Source organism: Micropterus dolomieu, linkage group LG22 (genome assembly GCF_021292245.1).
Source record: "Micropterus dolomieu isolate WLL.071019.BEF.003 ecotype Adirondacks linkage group LG22, ASM2129224v1, whole genome shotgun sequence".
In the NCBI taxonomy this organism is placed as follows: domain Eukaryota; kingdom Metazoa; phylum Chordata; class Actinopteri; order Centrarchiformes; family Centrarchidae; genus Micropterus; species Micropterus dolomieu.
This window is the reverse complement of record NC_060171.1, coordinates 12166656-12190490: the sequence shown is the minus strand read 5'-3', so window position 1 is coordinate 12190490 and position 23835 is coordinate 12166656. Positions and strand designations below refer to the sequence as shown.

The 23835-nt window shown below is 40.9% G+C and overlaps 1 protein-coding gene and 1 long non-coding RNA gene across 3 annotated transcripts in view; one reads left to right on the top strand and one right to left on the bottom strand.

The window, feature by feature from the left end:
• LOC123961920 (PDZ domain-containing RING finger protein 4-like) overlaps nt 1-12563 on the top strand; it is a 119940-nt gene extending 107377 nt beyond the window's left edge. For both annotated transcript variants that reach the window (XM_046037725.1, XM_046037726.1), the window contains 5 exons: nt 1421-1519; nt 6883-6945; nt 8357-8458; nt 9288-9416; nt 10376-12563. In XM_046037725.1, the coding sequence (XP_045893681.1) occupies nt 1421-1519; nt 6883-6945; nt 8357-8458; nt 9288-9416; nt 10376-11848 (1866 nt within the window). In that variant the 3' untranslated portion in view covers nt 11849-12563. The remainder of the gene's footprint in view (nt 1-1420; nt 1520-6882; nt 6946-8356; nt 8459-9287; nt 9417-10375) is intronic.
• LOC123961921 overlaps nt 1-23835 on the bottom strand; it is a 62934-nt gene that overhangs the window by 16928 nt on the left and 22171 nt on the right. The gene's annotated exons all lie outside the window — the stretch shown is intronic.

Genomic DNA, 23835 nt, shown 5'->3' with positions numbered 1-23835 from the left:
TACACATCTCATAACATTTCGGACCTCTAATGTTGTGTTTTGTGGGCGCTGCTCCGCTCTGCTGTAAGTTCGCACGCTCACACACTTTGTCATCCAACTCGAGACAACCGCTTTTCTTTTGAGGTAACTACGATAACGATAAGGGTCTGTTTCTGTCACTTGTTTGTGAGAAGGCGATTAAGCTAGCCGCGCCTAAATTTGGAGTGCACACATATTAAAACCTTGGTAAATGCACTGAGACCAGTGCGAGCTGACAGGCAGGTTAGCAACTTTATCCTGTCATTGGGTGTTTCTCAAAACCAAGAATGCCAAGAATGGACTTGTGTTCTTGGGGAGAACGTTCTTGCTAGTTGTTCATGGAAGACTGAACTTGAAATGTCACGAGCACACAAAACGCTGCTGACTGTTTGAGACGATGCGTTCTGGAATTGTGCAATACCCCAAGCACAGACGCCCCTGCGTTGCTTTAATTATTATAGCAGCCAGGCCCAAAACAAAAAGCTCAGAATTGGGTTTTAACTTACTTATATTTGCACATAAATAAAAAACTATATAAAATAAAAGCAAATAAAAAGCAAATACTGTGACCACAACTCTACTGTACACTACAGTGTAATGTCTAATAAAATACAATTTATAATAATAAAGCAAAGACAGTCCACTTTCATACTGTTTCTGTTTATTTTTTCAGAAGTTTCACAAGACCAGATTTTTCTTTCCATCACCATTTTCTGTACATCATCCAGATGTCTCTTGATTAAAGTTAAAACCTTACAACATTACTCAGAATGTAATGCCAGAATAACAGCGGTACGAACGTTAAAACTATCTTACAGCTGTGGGTCTTTTACTCTGCTGCTGTTGCTGGTCTCTGTGTCTGAGGGCTCTGTGAGCTGCTCTGACTGGCCGGCTCATTAGCTTCCCCCTGGTTCGCTAGCTCCCCACACTGACGGTTGTGGAGCGTCACAGCTCTGAAAACATTTGAGCAAATTTTAGATTCGCCATCATTTTTACTAAAATTGCAAATATTCGACATCTACACAGCTGATTTCTAGCCTCAAAACTTCCCACCATAGTATCTTAAAATCCTGTGGGAAACACTGAAATGTCTCGACAGCTATTGGATGGATTGCCATGAAATTTCATACAGGCATTCATTCCCCCTTCAATACCTGTCAAACTAATGACATTCCCATCAACCTCTGCTGTACTTTGTTTAGTGCTATTTAACAAAAATTAGCATGCTAACACGCTAAACTAAGAAACTGAACATGGTCACATTTATACCTGCTAAACATCAGCAGGTTAGCATTGTTGTTAGTATGCAGATGACGACACTTGGCTCAAAGCAACACAGTGCCTGGCATGCATGGTTGTAGACTACTTATTACGTACTACGTATTTTCCCTTATATCTGCAGGAAGTGGAATTGTGTCGACTCAACTGCCAAGAGAAGTTGGGGCTAACTCTGTGCTACAGAACAGATGAAGAAGAGGATGTGGCCATCTATGTCAGTGAGGTGAGTAAATAACTTATGATAGACTTGGATTGAAAAGTTTCATTTCCTTCATATAAGACAATGAATATTGCATCTTCCAACTTAGTTTCCCACAAACTTTTCAATTTTCATTTGGGTAGTCTCTAAACACAATCTCTTATCTTTCTCCACTCACTCCTGGAGACACTAAGAAAACATGCAACATACTTATATCCATCCTCCTGGTAGCTTTTTGTGCCAACCACTACAGTTAGGACTGCTAGCTGTTTGAAATAGAAAAAAAGAAAAGAAAATATTAATACTCTTGAGGCAAACAGTATATGCATATTCCACACATCCTTTATATTTCAGTTCTTTGAAGTCTCACATTTACATATCATACACAGTTGTAAAAACCAACAATGGCCAGATCAATGTGCCTGAGTAAAATGCCTAAACAACTGAAGAAGCAAGATTTCCAAGACTAAATCAGTTGTGACAGTTAATATTCATCTTTCAATTTATAGTTTACTTTAGTATTCATGTGAGCAAAGCAGGTTTCTCTCAAGTATAGTCATTTTAAAATTGATCTCTTTATCAACCGGAGGTGACATTATTGAACAGTTTGGCAATGTTCTAACTGCATGATTACACTGTCAGTTACCAACCTGAAATGACAGAAAAAAAGAGTCTGAGTTGTTCACCCAGTCTTTTCAGTACAGCTGACATCAACAAGCAAGCTGTGAGATACGTGTTAGCAATAAGACTGAAAAAAAATACTGTTCTCCATTCTGCCCAACTTTCTCCCCAATTCGTTTGAAGTTGCCTCGGACCCTGCAAGGTGTTCGCTTTGAGAGCGGAGCAGAATATAAATCACTGTGGTCTGTTGCTCCTGGCAGCATCCTTAAGTGTTACTCTGCAAAAAAGTAGAGCTAAGGGGTGTGCGCTGCATTAAGATGAGGTGGCTGAATGTCACTGTATACAGGATGTGTTGGAAGAGGTGTTACATGCTCTGGTCTTGCATAAGTAGTGAGAACACATCAACAAGGAATTAAGAACAATGCAAGGTCATTTTAAAACAAGCTAAATTTGCCAACTTGGTAGCACTTATATTGCAGCACAGTAGACACACTCATTCACATTAAAGGGCATTTCAAGAGCATAGGATAGCTTGGGTGCCTGACACAGGAAAAAAGATGTCATCTGAGACAGCAGAGAGTAGCTAGTCAAGAAATTAGGTTTCTTTAGATAAATATATTAAGAAATTATATTTACTTTATTATTCAGTAAAACTATGTTATTGCAACTTGGACACTGACCGATAACATGGAAAATGTAAGTGTGTAACATTGTCACTGTTTTTGCACCACAGTCTATTATAAACCACATAATAGATAGTTTACAAAAGGCATTTGACAATATTGTTACTTCTCTTAGTGACCCCCTTGCCAAAACTGCCCGCCAGCAATAATATCTGGCCCGCGGCTAGAATATGGTGCTTTGATAGCAGTGCGGAAATGGATCTTAGTCATTACAGCAACAATTACTCACATAATCACTTCCTCTTCAGTGGTTTTGCCAGCAAAATAAAAAGCAAGAGAACATTTTTGACAACAATGCTTTATTTGGAGTAGAATTGAGAGCTTTTAATTTGAAAAATTCTGAACAAGATTAAAAACTCTGTAGCCTGCTTGACACACCTCTGAAAGAAACGTGATTCCTCTAAATTTCCTCTGCCTGGAGAACCACAGGAATACACACAAACTGCAGCACATGCTTTATTGTGAGCATGTGCAACAGTCTCATCATCCATCGTCAACCGCTTATCCTGCGTACAGGGTCGCGGGGGGCCAGCTGACATCGGGCACACCCTGGACAGGTCGCCAGTCCATCGCAGGGCCACACATAGACAAACGACTACTCATAACTCACATCCCCAACTAAGGACAACTTTTTTGGAGACACCAATTAACCTGCATGTCTTTGGATGGTGGGAGGAAGCTGGAGCACCCGGAGAGAACCCACGCGGACAAGGGGAGAACATGCAAACTCCAACCAGAAAGGTCGGGGCAACCGGGGTTTGAACCCACAACCTTCTGGCTGTGAGGTGACAGTGCTAACCACTGCACCACCGCGCCGCTGAAAGAGTCCCTTCATAATCAATTTGTTGAAAAATTCTCGCGACGTGGGATTGAACACGCAACCTTCTACACGAGTCTTTCGCTTTACCGACTGAGCTAACCAAATACCGTAACATTTAGCTCAAATATTATGTCTTATGTTCTCACTTACCATCTAATGGATAAAAATTGCTCTGATGCAAAACTTAATAGCCGACCCTTGCTGTATATTATTACTTCTTCGAACGTATGTATTCAACATAGGGATGAGCGTCGACACTGCCAGAATTCTACAAGAAGAACATAGTGACGAAATACTGCGGCGCAACATCGCGACGTCATGTTAGGTGGACCCATGGTTATGGAGATAGAAATGGCTCATCCTAAGGTAATAAAAACATAACAGTTCATTATGTCAATAGATACCGTTTCTGATTAATTAACAAGACTATGGCAACTACTATTTTGTTCCACCATAGTTTCAAAATTAACCAAAAATATATTAACATTAAAGCCAGCTAACGTTGTGTTTTGCGCTGTTGCTCCCCGCTGCTGTAAACTCACTAACACACTTTGGCATCCGACTCGAGACAACCACTTTTCTTTTGAGGTAATTACTGTAATGTTAAATAAGGGTTTGAACAGCATTGAGTGTTTCCACTGTCACTCGTTTGTGAGAATGCGATCAAGCTAGCTGCTAAATTTGGAGTGCACATGTACTGTATTAGAGCATTTATGATAAATGCAGTTAAAAGGAGCAGAGTGAGCTGACAGGCAGGGTTAGCGACTTTATTCTGTCATTTTCTCACTTTACAAAGTGTTACAGTATGACAGTCTTACCTGAAGAGAGGCTATTAAATCTTAATTGTAAATTACAAGCACAACATACAATATAATTATCAAATTGCATCATTGGACTTGGTGAATGCAGCGCAAAGTTAACAAGAGCGCAAAGTCCGTCATAGATCTAGCTTCTATTATGCTTTTAAAGTGCACAAAATAAATGCAAATATTTCTTCCGGGGGGGGCTTGCCTGCTCGGACCCCCCTAGAGAGTCAATGTACACCCACCGTAGTCTCACAAAATCCTTTGGGAAACACTGAGAAATATTATACACTGGACCTTTAAGTGGCAATTTAGAGTTTTCAATCCACCTCCTACATCTTTGATTCCCAGATCAATTTTGTTCCCACTGTTCAAACAGTGAGAAAAGCAAACTCCACACAAAACTGACCAAAGCTAAGAGTGAAACGCAAGACCTTTTTGCAGTGTGGCAAAACTGCATTTAGTCACTCACAATATCTTCAACAGTTAATAGATTACTAATATAAAATTGTTTGTTTTCTGTTGTAGATTATTCAGGGTTGGGGTGCTCTCCCCATAACTGCAGAAAGATTACCTTCAATTTGCTCTGTTCCCTCCAGTCGTACCCCCATTTCTGTCTAGTGACTTCCCTCCCAGTTTACCGAGTGCTGCTCTGTGAAGAGGTGGACTATCATGAAGATGGAGTTCCACAGCGCCTCACCATCTCCAGAGATCCTACCTGATAGAAGAGTGAAACAAATGGCCCCAGACACCGATTGATTGGCCAATGAAAGTGTCCTGCCCCCTTGTTCACTGGCATTAGTTACAGGAGGGGCAGGTGCATCATGCATTGAGGTTGAGTTACAGGCTGTAAATGCTGTATGCAGGGGCTTGTGCTATATAAACCGGCCAGAATATAACAACTGAGGCAGTGATAACTGAGTTTGTTGGGGACTTTGAAAACTGCCATTTTCTTAGGAGTATCTTAGTGGGTATCGTTAAGATTTTATTGATACACTCTTATTGATACTCTTAATCAGTTTGGTTCTTTCTCAATACTCAAAAATAATTGCCTTTTAAAAGATATATTTAAAAAAAAATTCAGACCAGGATTTGAACTTTATATTTGATTATAACTAAATTTTGTTTCTAGAGCAGCAACTGTTAAGTCACTATATAATTTCAATAATATCTCACTGGAAACAAAAGTGTCCTCCTCTTAGCTGGTTTCAGCTCTATATTTCTATTCTGGGACTCCACTAGAGTAGCTTTTCATTATTAAAGTTTTAAAGAAAAATCCTTATTCATCTTAAAATGGCCCTTTATGCAACCTCTCATTTCATCCTCTGTTCGAAACAAGCCATTCTAGCTCTCCTCCCTAAAATCCCACTTTCTTCTGCTTGGCCAACTTCCAGAAACCTGCTGAGGGGCAGTACCATAGATTGTATAAAACATGAAGCTGGTGTCCTTGATATCACAAATAGGTTTCTGAAGATCCTTTGTGAAAATCAGTGTAAGATGCTCCCAGCAGCTCTAGCGGTCGCTTCAAGTGTCCATTCTATGGCACAGCGTTGACTTCCTTTTTCAGCCTCGGAGGTTGCCGCTTAGGAAACACCCAGTGCTTGTGCGATTAGCACCAACCACATCGCCTCATCCTCTTTCCGATGTACTTGACGCCATATGACAGCTACAGTAACTTAGCTTGGAAAATAGCGATATGGGGGCACTGAACTTGATAAATTCACTGTTTACTAGACCAGGAATTGGGTTGGAAAAACCAAGTGTTTCTGGGGGAGTCTCAAAGATTACGGTACAAAAACACACAACTTTATTCAAGTTTATTCATTGATTTTGGTGGAATTGGATGATGTCATATGGAGAAAATATTTTCTGGTTTTCCATCTGATGTCCTCCGGCTGCCCTGCCTCAACTGATTTATGGAATTTCTAGATGGACAGATTTAAAGTAACCGCTAACTGCTGCTAAATGTAGCTGCCGTTAGCTAATAGGACTGCTAGCTGCACAGCTAACTGAACTAACTAGCTAACAGCAGCTACAGTTATTAATAGTTAGCGGTTACTTTAGCAACAAGTAAACCCATCTGTCCATCAAGAAACTAACTTTCACAACCACACCTAACTTCAACAGACGGAGCGTGTGGACAGGGACGTCCCTCATAGGGATTAATTTGACATATGTTTAATTTATTTTGTAAAACTCTGGCTACATTTAATATGAACCTCTGACATCGTAACTATATATTTGTGTGTGTGTCTGTAAGAAAATAATGGAAGCATTATAGCTCCCCTTTAACATCTAAGGTTTTCCCATGGCAGTAGCTGTGTTGCTCACATTTTTGATAACTGTCTAGACATGTCTAGCTGGATGATGTCTTCATAATGACTTAAAACATTTTCAGGCACTCTTAACTTAAGATTGAAAGTGTTTTAGAGGCATTTTTTGTTCCCTCTACTTTCACAGATCAGTCCAAACAGCGTTGCAGCCAGAGACGGACGCATCAGAGAGGGGGATCGAATTTTGCAGGTACAGTAAGACACACTCTCTCACTGGCCCCCTCTGCACAAACTCACATTAGGCTCAACATAAACATAAAAACGTGCTTTTACTTTGTCACACTCAGCCACTGTCTCCCAGCACGAGAGCCCATTCATTTTTAATGGCAGCACATTAAAGGGGGAACTCGCCCCTTCTGTGACTGTTAGAGGGGGAGAAATGCCCCCCTGGCTGTTTTAGTTACCGACTCAGCACCAGCAGGGTTTTTTAAGAGTTCTGGTTCAGGATGGTGCTGTGCTGCAGCTCACTGTCTCCTGTGGGATGGCTGAGAGGCTATGACTGTTATTAGCCCCTGGGTTCATCTTCAGGCTTGCGATTCAGAGAAATTCTGCTACTGACAAGAAGAGGCAGTTGTAAGGGCTGAGGGTGGATAGTGTTGCCTCTATGGTTAAGGATATTGTGTAGGTTAGTCAGAGCCTCTAATTTTAATGTTAAAGCTGCATTAATGGGATTTTGGCCACATGGGGGCAGCAAAACAAGCGGGAAACAACATTATCACCTTATTAAATTCAAAAAGTCAAACTTTTCTTTCTACACTAAATAGAGCAAAGTTTGCAGGCTCAGAAAACCAAAACAACTTGCTTGTTGTTTTGGTTTTAAGAGGCTCGGATGGATGGATTCATTATTGCATTTTTAAGTTTACAAGTAAGCCACAAATAAGTAATGTGAACTATTTTAACAATGACAGTGAATGGGAGTTACAGTGTGAATGGCAGATGAAGTGAAGGTCTACGAATTGAGAAGTAGACATAAGTATTCTAAGTAGAAAATGTCTTTTAATAAGTAGTACATTATGAGAGGGGAAATGAGAAATAAAGTGAAGGGAGAAGTAAATACTTATGGATACATAAGCACAGTTGGTCTAATTGTCTGCTGGTGTCTACCATGTGTTGAGTGACTGATTTTAAGCCTGGAGAGGGTGTATGCGTGTGTTTGTGAAGCAGACCAGTACTCTGGCACTATTATCCACCAGTGACAGGGCCATTACTCTGCCTGCAAAAAGATGGACGCCCCCTGTCAGTGGCCAGTTAATTGTACAGCTAGATGTATGTACGCTGCCGGATACTTTGGTGAACACAACAGCTCCGTCGGCCCACGGCCACTGTCCCATTCATAATCACTGCTGGGTCCTGCTTCATATTAGGGAGCAGCACAGAGTGTTTACAGTTTCCCCGGGAAAGAAGGCATTATTGTGCAGTGCCACTTTTATTGTGCTACTTTGTTTTTCTTATGTGCTTTTGTATGAAGAGGATTAAGCTGGCCTCAGTGTATGTATGCATGTGCCTGTGTTCAAATGTTTGTATTTGTATATGCAATACATGTTTGCTTGCTTGCGTTTGGTTTAACTACCACAGTAATCATGTTTGTATGTCATCTTCAGATTAATGGCCAAGATGTACAAGACAGAGAGGAAGCTATGGCTGCGCTCTCCAATGACAAGTGTAGGAACATCGTGCTGCTGGTTGCCAGACCTGAGATGCAGGTTAGAAATGACCAAACACTTAACATGCGATCTTTCAGCCACTAACTGAAACACCTACCATAAGCCTAACATGGGTGAAGGAAGCCCTTTTTAAAGCCCTGAAGGTCTCTTATATACAGTATATTTCCTCAGAGTAAACCTTAGCAGTCTGGGGTAGCCATTCTCACCTCCCCTCCACCACAAACACTCCTAGTGGAAGCCACCACTGAGACACCTCATCATGTTTTATTTTTACGTAGCGCCACTGTAATTGACTTCCAACAGTAAGCCATAAAAGCTAATGGCATGCTAATGTGGAGTGAGTTCAGGCCCAAGGCCAATGGCGAATAAGCGGAAGGACACTACCGCAGTGCAGATGAGCCAGGAGCAATAGTAGACTCTTTGTAATTAAATGAGTCTCTCAGTAGTAAATCTTAAGTCTTCAGATATGGATCCCATTTGGTTCACATCGAGCAGACAAACAGATGATGGATGGTGTGGAGCAAATGTGTCAAAGGTGGCATTCTTATGTCCATTAAAAATTGTACTGGCTGTATTTTAAGATTTACAATGCATGTTTAAAAGAGGAGACGTTTTGTTGGGTAAGAAATAGAAAACTGCATACAAGTCAAACAACACACCATATTAATGCTTGCAGTTTCTTATTTCAAAACCATGCCTGGTGATTTTTTTGTCTTCCCAGAAAATCCCATTTGGGCACCCATTTGGAACACCCAAGTATTTGTTTTTAGACACTGTGTCGCCACAAGCTTTAAGCTTTGACAAATAACACTTGCCCCTTTCTCTCTCTCTCTCTCGCCATATGCTTCCCTTCTTCATTCACCCTTAGCTGGAGGAGGCCTGGCTGGATGATGAGCACAGTGAGTTCCTGGAGCAGCTGAAGATGGAAATGTTGGAGGAGCAGCAGAGAGAGGAGATGGAATTGGCTGCCTTACAGGAGGAGCAGGAGAATGAACAGGTCAGACAGCAGCAAAAGATATACTTTGTGTAACCAGATTAGCAAGTCAATGACAAAAGCTTTGTTATCTGGGTTTAAGAACCTCTGGAAAGCCTGTTTTTTTATTTGCTCTGTTCAATAAGAATAAAGTCCCTAAAAACTCAAAAAGCAATAGATTTAAGTTAACCATCCCACTGATGGACAGACTGTAGTACCCAATGTGTTCTAAACATCATACCATCACACTGACCAATTATTGCTTTGACTGTATTAGGACATTATTCACAGTCAATATTAACCAGATCTAGCCAGTAGCAGAGATTGAATCAAACTCTTCACAGACTTTCTTGAAACGATGAAAACAAGCTTTGCCCTTTTGAAATATGAATATAAAATAATGATTATGAATATTTATGCAAGGGGACTGTTGAACTATTTCAATTCCAAACATTCGGAATCATAATTTAATATTCTGTTTTGTTGGGAGGATAGCATGCTCCAAAAATCCATATAAATGGAACTTCAAAGACATGGCAGAGAGAAAACAATCCCTGAAGTAACAGAGCTGAATAACAGAGTTAACACCGCACAACAGTATATGTAATCCTTCAGGAGAATGCAGAATAGGGTTGCACTTCTTGAACCAGTAAGTGCTGTAGTTCTGGTGACTTGTTATTTTCTGTCCTCAATCCATAAAAAAGGTAAAACAGAAAACTATACCAAAACACCAGAGTACTTTTCCATATATACACGATGTATAACGTGTAAATATTTTTATTCACTTAAGATGTTAGTATTTAAGGATGTTGTAAGATGAAAACACTTACACACAGGATTACAAATTACAAGTTTCCAGTAAATGACAGAAAATAGCCAATTAAAAAAACAAACTAGTGCATTACAATTTTGCATGTGGCTTAAGTGCCATCCATCTATAAACGTGTATTTCAGGCTGAGCTTGTTCATCTTATTCATTTCAGAGAGCAGAAGACGACAAGCCCACCTGCTCCACACTCCCTCATCATAAGGACAGTGTACGGAGTATAAAAGACAGAATGGATAGCTCGGAGCATAATGTCCTGGCACACATCCAGAGACGTCTATCCCAGTGCCTGAGAGACAATCGGGACACACACCGCACCGCCAGCTCCCCGCGGCTGGAGGACAAAGAGGATGAGGATGACGACGAAACTGAGGGTGATCGTTTCCAGCAGCTCTTGGAGCTGAAGTGTCAGATACGTAACAGCGGCGAGTACGACTTGTTCTACAGCCGCCGCAGCACCATTGAGTGCAGCATGGGGGAGCAGGGCGGCGTACAGCATGAGCTACGTATGCTCAATGAGGAGCTGCGCAGCATCGAGCTTGAATGTCAGAACATCATGCAAGCTCATAACCTTCGTAAGGGCCAGCAGTCTCCCTCCACTGGCAACTCTGCACCCTCAACCAAAAACCAAAGCCTCCATCGGAGTCAGCCCACAAAGGGTAAGCTGGCAGATATTAATGAGAGGCTGGAGAAATCGGATAAGGACAGCTCCAGTGCCTATAACACAGCGGAGAGTTCACGCAGCACTCCTCTGGCAATGGACCGCTCTCCGGAGCACTCACTCCAGAGGATGGTTAGTCTCACCAACCAGAGGAACCTTTGCAGTGGCCTTCCCACTGGCCATTCTCTTAGCCCAAGCCCCATCCCAGCCTGCCGTGCTCCAGTCCCAGGCAAAAGTAGCAGCCCTGACCACAGCAATCCTTCTGAGTCGAACCAGACACCTCGGGCTGAGGAGGAGAGTGGCGGGAAATTAAAGCCACGTGCTTCCAAGATTCCTTACTTCTCTCCGTCCCTCAGTTCCCAGCAGAGGCAGGTCAACATCCCAGCTCATGCCCGCCACTACCAGAGCTACATGCAACTGATCCAGCAGCGCTCAGCTGTAGAGTATGCTCAGAGCCAGCTCAGCCTCCTCAGTGTCTGCAAAGAGCCTCAGAGGCCCATTATTGAGCCCAAGATGGAGTGGAAGGTAAAGATCCGCAGCGACGGCACACGCTACATCACCAAGAGGCCTGTGAGAGACAAGATTCTGAGGGAGAGAGCCCTAAAGATTAAAGAAGAGCGTAGTGGGGGAATGACCACGGATGATGATGCAATGAGCGAAATGAAGATGGGGAGGTACTGGAGTAAAGAGGAAAGGAAGCAGCACCTGGTCAGAGCAAAAGAACAGAGGAAAAGACGAGAGTTCATGCAGCGTAGCCGGCTGGAAAGCTTGAAGGAGAACCCTCAGAGCAGCAGCGAGAGTCGCAAGGAAGTCAGCATTATAGAGCTCAGTCACAAGAAGATGATGAAGAAACGCAACAAGAAGATCCTGGACAACTGGATGACCATCCAGGAGCTGATGACTCATGGTACTAAGGCCCCTGAGGAAGCCAAGGTGCACAATGCCTTCTTATCAGTCACTACTGTATAAAAAAAAAAAAAAACAAAAAAAAAAACACAAAAAACCACACATTCTACCCCATGCGGTATAATATACTTGCCTCGTTCAATGTGGCGTTTTTATGAGGACAATAGGAATATTTTTCACACTTTGTAACCCAAAAAGCATTTTGTAAAGAATTTATGAGTATTGTCATGCCATTTTTTCATGTTTTTCCATTAGTTTTTCACATCAATCTGCAGAAAAAAAGTTTCTATGAAATTAAGGCTATACAATTATTTTATACCTTTGCTCTAAACATGTTTATCTTTTCGAATCTATTTTCATATTTATGTTGTAACCATATATCTCAAAATAGTTTTATGAGCATCTTCAGAAAAGTTAAGTATTTCCTTTTGTGTATTATGTACACTTGCCAGTTGCAACACACAACAAATCTGTCGGTCTCCTGTCTTTCACTGACTTTTTTAATGTTCCTTTTAATCAGCAGATCTACTAATCCTTTAAAGCTGAAATCAGTAACTCAGTATTGTCGAGAGGTAGTTTAAATTATGTTTCAGACCATCGGTGCATAGACGTGGACTTGAAGTTAAATTGTTAGCCATGCAGACATCATAAAATTGTAATATCTAATGAACGTTTTTGTTTTTTAAGTTCCAAATTTCATCTTTAAAAAAGGGACATGGATCACACATTCCACAGTACTGTAAAACTTGCTCCTAATAAAAGACTGAGCATAACTACAGCAAGAATGTGTTTAATCCCTAAAATGCAATGAATTAGATAGAAATCCAGTGATCTGAAAGCGAAAAGATCCTTTAAAACTCTTGGTGTTTCACTTCAAAATGCCATATTGTTTTTGTCGGGTGGTGGGATCCTTGAGGTTTTAGATTACTGAACATTGTAAATTGTCAATATGAGCAAAGGTTTCTGGTCAACAGATTACTTTTGCTATTATTTTTATCATCAGCAATTTTATAAAAGCATCTTTTAAAAGTTCAATACCTCATGTTACAGCGAAAGTCTTCATGTGTTGATTCTGTAATTTGTAAACTTGAGCCACTTTTCTTACAAACAAGGAAACAATACAACACTGTTGGAAGCTGCTACACTGACAGGTCAATGAAAAGAAATTATACTTTTAAAACGGTTGGATCTTTTGGTATAAAGTAACACAAACATCTCAAGAGTCAGTGTTGCAGTTTTGTTTGTATTGTTTGCAGCTTTTGGGTAAAAAATATTTTGTATTCACTTTTATTTTTGCTTAATGTTTTGAGTTTTTTCTTACATATTCAACAACAGATGGACCTGCTCATAGCTTTTACATATCAGTATTTTTACATCATTTGTACTCTCTACATACACCTTTACTCAGCATAGCCTTAACAGCAAAAACAAAATCAATGTTACGTTTGTGTGGCAATCTGATTTCATACACAAACAAACTTTCTCTGGATATCTCTGTGCAACAGAGATGTGATATTCAGCCTTACTCATACATTGTATGATTTGAGTTTTTAGTAACTGGAAAAATTCATAGATATTGTATTGTTGTTACTGAATCATGTTTGGGGTCGCATTAACTTGTGTTAGGATGATTGCCACTGAGCAGGACTCAGAACACAGCATATTAGATAATTGAAAAACTAAACTGGTGAACTGAATGGATTGCCATTTATCAACAGACTTTATAGTTCAGTTACATGTACAGTATCCTCATTCCAAATGCCTCATTTTTAACTGAAATATTGTAAATTTTAAAATCCCTGTATTTGTTTGGAGTTAATGTCAATGGTCTAATTTCGAGTAATGCGTAGTTGGCACATTTGTAGCCAGGTAAAATGTGTGATAATAGTGATCTTTGCAAAAGAAATGATAATAAATTATTGTTTTTTGGTACAATATCACACTGGATCATGTTTTGTTATTCAGACATTTGTGGTAGAACCAAAATCTGCTGTTTCTTAGTGCCAGGTGCTTGAATTGTATGTAGAAAAACTTGTAGCTGGTGAAAACTGAACAAAAAAACTTACATGATATTGAAAGGCTGCAGCAAATTAAATTTGTAATTAAAAATAGATATTTTTTTGAGTTGCTTTGCAAATTTTTACATTTCTGTTAAGTGGTTGGTGTGAACAGTGTGAAAATTAGCAACAGCAACAATCTGTGCTGTTTTAGTCTACAGTGACGATGCTGAGGGAAAATGGATAAAGATGAGGTGGAGGGCGTTAGGAAATGGTGTCATGTCAGAAAAGTAAAGAGTGCAAAGAATAGCAACAAACTACAGCAAGTCATTCTAGGGTAAGGACGAGTCTAGTTTAGTCAGTGAAACAGAATGACTTGTTCACTGAACACATGTTCACCTCCGATATCTCCTCAATAGTGACTCACTTTTTCTCCCCTCTGTGGATATGTTAAGTGATTAAACCGAAGGAGATTTCAATTAAAATCACCTTCCACTTGGATGGCTTTGTGTTCATTAAAATGTACCAACCACTTTATCATCGCTATGGCCTTGTCATATGCAGGGGAGAACTGCTGGGATACTCTGCTCTCTGTATTATCTAAAGTTGTCAGTGTGCTATAGCTGAAATTGGAGTGTCACGGATACATTACTGCCTGAAGACTGTTCTGTACTTCTGTGTTTCCATTTTACTGAAAACTTGTTCCAATTTAAGAAACTGGTAAAATATAAAAACGAACCAAGTCTTCCTGATATTATACACACTTTCTTTTGAGTGAAAATTGTTCTCGCTTACCTGTAGGCATTATGTGTGTTTTTGTTGCCAAGCACTCTTATTTTCACTGGTTTCTTTTGTTAGTCTATTAATATCTTCATATTTCCAAACACTTAATGTGTGCAAACTGGCCAGTGAAGGACACCATCCAACTATAAAAGCACTTCCTACTGGAATACTCTACTTAATTTACATACAGTGCTGTTTTATAATTCCAAGGTATGACATTTAGTGTGATATTGAGGTTGTACTCCATGGTCAACGCCTTCCATTTCCATTATAGTCTGTTGCACTTAAAAGCATCTCCGTTTATTCAGCGACCAAACATTAACATCCAAGTTGGTATTGAAAAGTAGACTCCTGCCATCACCTGGGCCCATTTGCTCTCCCCTCATTTGTTAATTCTCACAGTGTGTGAGACAGAGGCCATCAAATGCCAGTGAAAAGCCACAGAAGAAGAAGTGGTGCGAGTTGTACCAACCAACGCCAGAACTAGCCAAAGAGCTTGCTAGCTAATTAAGTTCATCCCTGAGTCCCCAAAAGAATCAGTCAGGTGTAATTAAAATTGAGCCGGTGACAGTCATGGCATTTGTCAGAGCTACCCAGCAGTTCAAATACCAGTACTGACAGAAATGTCAAACGGATAGCACTGTCTCAGCTCCTCTACAGTGTGCCACTCTCACACACAGTCATTGTCTGGGTTATGAATGTTTACTGATAACCTTTAGGATTCCCTGAACAGCAAAAACTACAGATTCTCTATCATTCATCCAGGGAGGCCCATATTTATTGACATAAAGATCCACTTGACACCTGATGGTGCAATCTACTTCATTGTGCCTACTCTCCCTCCTAATCTCAGAGGCTTATAACAAACTGGTAATTGCCTCGGATCATTCGTCTTTCTATGTCACTTTAGAAATTGATGGCAGCTTTGATCTTGGATATCATAACTGCTATGTTGTGGTAATTGGGCCCATCATGCCAGATGTAGTGGTGTGTATGCGGATTCTATGGACAGGCTGCTACTGCTGTGCCAGCTGTTCTGAATTTATATGCCTTAATCAAGCAGAAGATGATAGTGAGTCTGCTGAAAGAGGATTATGGTGCATGGAATCACTTAACACCTCCTCTGAAATTCTTAACATCGACAATGTGTATTTTAAATATAATCTGCAGAAATGTTGAATGAACTATTCTTTTCTCCCAATGATATAACAGTGTGAACAGCTATGCTAGCTGCTCTATAAGGCTGGCACATCAGTGCTTTGAGCTAAATGCAAACATCAGCATGCCAACATGTTCAAAATGACAATGACAGTCTGAAATCACCCACTACTCACCAAATAGTAGAGCTTGCCATTTTGGAGTGCTGTCCGAATGTGTAGTGAGAATTATTATACCCTATTAAGTGGACTCAAAGTATCCCAGAATGTATTTTGAGAAGTAGCTCAAACTGATGGTCACTAACCAAGCCGTATATACCATCATGCATTGCGCTGACAGAAAAAACAGTCCACCGACCGACTTTCCCACAGAAAATATGTAACTGTGCCGAGATAAAGTGTTTTTTTTTCCATTTTGCGGGTGAGCCCACTATGTAGTCCTCTCCATACAACCCACTAGGTAGTATGGTGATTTTGGACACAGCCAATAACATGTTGATGTTTTAGCTTGCCAACATTTGCCAATTATTACAGGTGCTGTTAAATGGGAAAGTACTTAGTTTTGCAGGTATTTGATCATAAATCAATTTGACCTGATGATGGTGCTAGATGAAAAGTCAGGGCATCACCAAAGTTTATACTTTAATCCTGGGGGCAACATGACTGACAATTTAAATTTCACAATTTAACATACCAGGCCCAGACATATCAACCTCATGTTGACATTAGAGGAGTTCACTACAGTTACTAGATTCACCCCAAGAGAATACAAATTCATGGCAATCCATCCAGTAGATATTTCAGTCTGGCTTTCAGCCATCCATACAGCCATGCCCCTGAATATCTAAAAAGGACAATGTTAAAAAGCCAGACTGCTGGTGTGTCTGTCTTGAGAGAGACCTTTAACTTAGAAACGCTCAGTGGTTATGATTTTGCTCTGATATTCTTTCTTTACATGCACTATGAACTTTAGAGACATATTCTGAGTGATGCTGACAGTTAATGGTAGAGCAGAAAAACTCCCATGCAAAAACATTTCGTCTCAGACTGTACTTTCTGTTGTGTTGAAATAAACAAGTTTGTTTCACATTCAGTTCACTCTTCATTTCCAGCATTACAACACCATGCAGAAGCCCTGGTTTATAGCCAAGCTGTTTACAGCCAACAGTGAATATAATACAGAAGTTACACAAGTTGATAGTTTTAAGGATTATTTGAAAAGTCTAATCTTCTGTTGTCTCATTGTTTGCTTCATCACAGCTCTGTGTATTCAAACTCTCTACTGGATATGTTTGTGTGTCATTATTGGCAGAGATCTTTTATTGCTTCTGTGAACCATTTGGACTTTTTTTTTTCCCTTTCACACCTCCTGTTTTATGTGTCATTTGTTGTTTAATTTTCACCCCAACCAAGTGTATTAGGGGACCTATTAAGCAAAAACCTGTGAATATTTTAGAGCATAATTAGAGCTCTAATTACAATTCATTATTCATAAAATGGGTGAACCCAACTACAATACATACTGCAAAGGTCTCAAACATGCACTATTTGGATTGCAATTAGAATACGTATAATATTACCTAAAACATATTGTAATACTGTTAGCCTGAAACAGAGATATGCTAGTATATTATTCATAGACACACATTGCAGATTTTACAGGCTGGATAATACCCACTGGTGGAAATATAATCTCTCTGCAATGTTAAACTCATACTGTTGCTCAAAGTATAATAGACAGTGTTTTCAAACAAATAAACAATAATCTAGCAAATACAGCAAGGCTTACTTCACTTACTCATCTTTAAACTGGGATTGATGCAAGCCTCAGGCCTTAGTTGATATTTTGACTGTCACTGCCCACTCAGCCCTACATAGTATCTAACAACTGTGATAAATATTTTCCATTATTTAGTAGGGGTGTGCATCTTCACTGTTAATTTTAACATAATGTTGACGGAACGCAAAAGGTGGAATTCGCGGGAAGTGCCGCGACCGGACCGTCCGCGGAGCGCACACAGAGAGACTGGTGTGCCCCTGTATTTGACACACGTACAGAATGAATAACCACCCTACTAAAATGTCACACAATCATTAATATCAATGCGCAAGTAATGACTTTACTCATACACTGCGAGCATGGTGACACTCGACGCTCGGCAGCTCTCTGTGTATCCTGTGTGAGAGGTCGAGCGAGTGAGAGAGAGCGGCAGAACGAGATGGTGAAAGTTAGTGGAGGAATATATTAGCAGTAAGTTTCAGTCTGGTAGTAAACGTGCAGCGTAGGTCACAGTGTCCCCGTTAATAAAAGTCTGTAGTTTCCCCAACGGCTGGAAAAGTGAAGGCTGTTAGCGCTAGCCAACATCTCCCCTGGACAAGAGCCTGCTCTGTCCCCCAGACTCCGGAGTTTGGGGACAGAGCCTTCAGCGTCACAGCCCCCACCCTCTGGACCTCATCCCCACAGAAATACTCCCTGTCTGGACACTTTCACAAATCTACTAAAAACCCAGCTCTATACCATGGCATTCAATTCTGAATGACTTTTTGTTGTTTTGTAACGATGTGTAAAGCGTCCTTGGGTCCCGTGAAATGTGCTAAAATATTTATCTAGCTAAATTAGTAACTAAGTAATATTAATTATCAGCTGTATCATTACTAACTAACCTACTAGTCAACGGTTGAGAACATCAGGTACAAGCTTAGACTAAACTGGTGTACAGCTCTGTCCTGTGTACACATACTGTAGGCTATATCCTAATAATTAACTTTATATGTCTGCTTTCAGAGGAGTCTGATGTTAAATAAATGGACCATAGAGCTGAGGTTAATAAAGTAAATTAGGGATGCAAACAAGTCCTTTTAAGCTAATTAGGAGATGTTTCTTTTGTATTTTAGTGTGCAAATTAAATGCTTAGTAATTATATATAGAAAAAGTGATGCATCAACATGCATCGATAATCGTTTTATAATTGAATCACAGCCCTCTGAATCGTAATCGAATAGTGAGGTGCCCAGAGATTCCCACCCCTACACTACATAGTATCCCTACTAAAGCCATAACCGAAACCAATGAGCTGATGTACGCCACAGCAACAGTGATCCTAGATATGCTTGTGAGTGTCAAGACCACTGTCCAGGATGAAACGACAAAGATCCAAGAGTACATCAGGAAGATGGCCTCTAAAGATGAAGGGCTTAGTGAATACCTCAGGCAGCAGAAACCCGATGGTGAGGAAAAGGAAGATGATGAACCTTCATGGAGGGTTAAGACGCTGAACGGCATGTACCACAAATAGAAGAAGTGGCTGATATCAGGAAATCCTGCCAGTGGCTGGAAAAGGCTGGACTGAAGGACAGCACAGAAGCACTAATCATGGTGGCACAAGAACAGGCACTCAGTACAAGATCAATAGAGGCTGGGGTCTACCACACCAGGCAGGGCCCCAGGTGCAGACTGTGCAAGGATGCCCCTGAGACATTACAGCACATAACAGCAGGGTGTAAGATGCAGGCAGGAATTGCGTACATGGAACGCCATAACAAGCTAGCTGTCACAGTGTACAGGAACATCTGCCATGAGTATGGGCTGGAAATCCCAAGGTCAAAATGGAAGATACCTCCTAAGGTAGTTGAGAACGACCGAGCTAAGATCCTGTGGGACTTCAAGATCCAGAATGACAAACTGGTAATAGCTATAACCAGACATCGTGTTGATCGACAAACAGCAGAAGAAGGCTGCAGTGATATGTGGCAATCCCAAGCGACAGCAACATCAAGAAGAAGGAACACGAGAAGCTTGAGAAATACCAAAGGCTGTAAAAGGAGCTAGAAAAGATGTGGAAAGTAAGAGAACGTCAAATGGTCTACAAAGAACGTGGATGCGATCATAAACCAGTACAAGCGCAGCTAATCCAAATCCTATACTAGCACAGACCCATTTCCAGACGTCTTTAGCAGGTCACACAGATCCAGATGAAATACAGGCAGCTAATGGAGGATTGAGTTAGTATGCAGAGGTCCATTCAAATCAGCAGTGGTATTTTCTATAAGAGCTTTCCATTCAGACTTATTACAGAGACAGACTGTTTTAAAGGAGAGGTGAGAGCACTGCAGTGTCAGGTGTGACTTTGCAGATTGCAAGAATAGCTAATTGTTTACATGCTCACAAGTCAGGTAGGAGGGCCCCATAGCAGATTTTTTCCTTAGGTGGTACCATAGGGTACATGTGCTTATGCTCTGGTCAAAGCCCTTTCTGACATGACAGTGCCAATATTAATAATGGGCTAAGCAAGGGAAGCTGGTGAGGAACATACTAACACATTTCATACATGCTTATGTCTAGCAACGACCCTGAACTAGCAGCCAAAAAAACGTCCTGCTCAGCTTCCAGACCGCAGTCACAAGAGGAAATGCTAGCGCTAACTGCCTTCACTTTCCCAGTAGTTTACCATTTTTACCACTTTATGGCCACACCGTGAGAACATTGCGCTTATATTTTCTTATGCTCCGCTCGCTTTCACCATCACCTACTGCTGCCTGTCACGTAGCTGTCATTTGAAGAACGAGGAGAGAAAGCTAGCTAAGCACTACCATGCTGCACAGTGTGCAGGTGAAAGCCGAACAGGGAGACCCACAAGTCTCCGTTGAGTGCACCACACAGACGGTCCGGAGATGCACTTCTACATTTCCAAGTTCAACATTACGTTATCAATTAACTTCTAGATAAGATTATTGACATTTGTGAGTTGATTCATAATTGTCCAAGTCCACATCGCAAAGCATCTAAAAATCAGTTACTGTCCACACCCCTAGTATTTAGTCGAAACCCAAATTCAGGTCAGCCTGGATAAATTATGCCTCCCCAGCCTGACGTCGTAAACTGAAAGTCTCTCACTGTGGTGTTTTCACTAACCTCCAAGGTGAAGATGATCGACATGTGTGGTCAACCATGAAACTCTATGTTGTATACATATGTAATACTTGCCCCACCTTGTAGATTCGTCTCTATGAATCCCATTAACATTCTTATAAAGTTTCTGTTTTTCTTATTCATGAACTGTGGGGTCAGAGTCCGTATTCAATAGAAATGACTAATATGATTCTGAGTCTGTGATTGCCTCGCTGAGCTTGAGAATTAATAAATAATATCTGGTAGCCAGTGCATAGGGTCCGTTTCTCATGTATTACACAATCTAAACATTAATCACCACCCCTTTCCCATGTTATTTCAATATCAGCATAGTTGCTAAGAAGAGGACTTTCATTAGGCATGGTGAGCTCATCAGTTACTGTTTCATGTTCTTGAGGATTACACTATGTAGTCCTGTCATGGAGTAATTTTCTAACCAAACCTGTCTTCACATTGATTTAATTGGCTCCTAGTGCGCTTCCTAATGAAATCTGAGCTTGAAGAGTGTGAAGAGAACTCATTTCTCTGCACTTCTGCTATTATAAGAGTTGATACAGTGCAGCATCAAGCAGTAGGAGATTTTGCTTGTTCAGTTACATTCTGGGTAGTAGGACACCTGCACTTGGAGTAATGAGAATCTTGCCAGGAGGCCTTGCTGGTCAGAGCTCGCTTCCAGGCTTTGCCACAGGCGATTCAAGCTGGGCATGATCCACAGTGTGTAATGACCTCAGTGTGATGTAGACGGTGCTTCTTCTGGATTGTCGACATATTGCAAATAAGTCAACTTACTTAAAATTGCATTGACCAACTTTGCACATTTACAGCGAGAGAAAATTGTTTAAATATTTAATCCACAATATCCCCCAATTAAATGACATCATTATTTACGCAAAGTACAGTTTTTACTAACCCAATTGGTGTGTGATCATATACTTTTTTTTTTAAAACAAAGGACAGGGTTAATGTGTCACATTTACAGGGAGTGGTGAGCTCTCCTCCACACTAGCACAACCTTGTGATTAAGGCTAAGCGAGTTAAATTTTTACAGCTTGATGTGATTGTTTTGGTGATTAAGAATACATTCTGTGCTAATTTTCCAACATTACCTGCTACCTTTACACATTTCTAAGTGATAGCCTGATATGATTTTCTAATGTGGAAATGCTAATGACATCATATGGTGCTCTGTTTGGACTGGGAATATGGCACACATCAGAGCTGAATAGTGCCTTTTCTCAATGAACCACTTAAAACAATCTCTATTTTAGTCATTAATACATGCGCCTTTCTCCTGCATTATGATGTGCATTTACTATTTTATCATTTAAAATCCATTGACGTATCCTTGATGACTACACAAGAAAAAGCTGGTGTGAAGTCCTGTAGATGATAAAATGCAATGCCTTTGAAGTTAACTGAACAAGGTGTGCTGCTGTCCAAAAGGAGGTTGGTGAACATCGGAGGGATTAAGTGAATGGAAAAGGGAGGCTGATGCAGTTGACTGCACAGCAGAGTCTCTCTCCCAGTGACTGACCTTGAGGCTGGAGTGCACCATTATACTTTATTACAGTAGTTTACAGAAGTCTGTGCAGGTTTAATGATTCATGGCTACTGATTTCATAGTGCTTTGTAGACCATTTGACAGTGCTGAGTTTTATCATGAAAAAAGACTACGATGGAGGAGTGACTATAGCCACTGAGGATAACCGCTTTTGTTTCAAATGGCCTTTGGTGTCAAAAAGTAAAGTTAGATATGACTTCAGCTAGTCAGCTGAGTAACACCACCTTACAATGGCACACACAGACAGAGTGGGTCAGAATCCCATATCACAGCATGCTATAACTATATCCCTGGCCCCTCTTAGCTCTGTCTTTACTTTCTTCTCTCTATTAGTAGAAAGAAATGTTCCTAGTATTAAATACCCCTAGAACATGTAGCAGGTCACATTTTGAGGAAATGTGAAGATACACATATCACAGATAGGCTCCCTCTAAATTACTGCTATTAGTTTTAATATCAACCCTTGCAGTCTTATTAATACTGTGGATTATGTTACGTCCCCCGCTCTCTAGGGGTAGGAGAGACGTAAACATAAACCAGATGGATTTGGTATGGATGGAAAGATTATTTATTAAACAGTCCGATACACACAAAATGGTCAAACAGAAAATAGGCAAGTGGGTGCTGCGTAAAACAAAGAACCAAATATAACAAAAAGAGATCCCTCCTACATGAGAGATTACTAAACTACTTGAAAAAAGAATAAACAAAAACCTCTCTAGCCGTTGTTCAGAAGCAAAACACAGGGAGCGCAGCACCTCTAAACCTAGTGTCTCTAAAACAAGTATTTACTAACAGGTGTGAGTGATCAGTGAACGAGCTTCCCCTAGCCCAAGTCTGTAGACCAACTACTGGGATCAGCCCAGGTGAGTTACCAACTCTCAGTAACACACAGATCTAACTAACACAGGAGTGGTTGTTTCCACTGAGGATACGCACACACAGAGTTCAAAGTTAGGACCAGCGTCGGGGCAAACTACATGGCAAAAGGTAGCTGCCTCGAACCAGCAGCAGACCAGCCTATTTGAGGCGGAAGGCACGAAGGCGGTCCTGCAGGCAGCTCGGCGATTGGAGAGGGTTGGTGCGCCGCTCCAATCAGGATCGTCGGATGTGGGAGGCGGGATCAGCCAGACTTGCCGAAGACCAGCCAATTCCCCGCCTCACAGTGTAATGCATGTAGGGAGAAACACAGCAGCAGTGACACACAGATGGCTGCCCTCGGCAGCCGTAACACTCCCCCCCCATAAAACACCGACTGTATTGTTTGAAATAAAGTCAGATCACTACGTAATGTACATCTCTATACATCATTCTCACAGCCTAGATAATGCGTCAGCGATCACATTTTCAGTCCCTTTCTTGTGGCGTATCTCAAGGTTGTAATCCTGTACAATCAGAGCCCAGCGCATAAGCCGTTGGTTCTGATTGTACATGCGGGAAAGGAACACAAGTGGGTTATGATCCGTGTAAACTACTACTGGCAGAGAACTAGACCCAACGTACACCTCAAAGTGTTGCAAGGCCAACAACAAAGCAAGAGTCTCCTTCTCAATGGTAGAATAATGGAGTTGATGTTTGTTAAACTTCTTGGAGTAATAGCACACCGGACGGTCCACTCTGTCAGTACCACTCTGGAGCAGGAC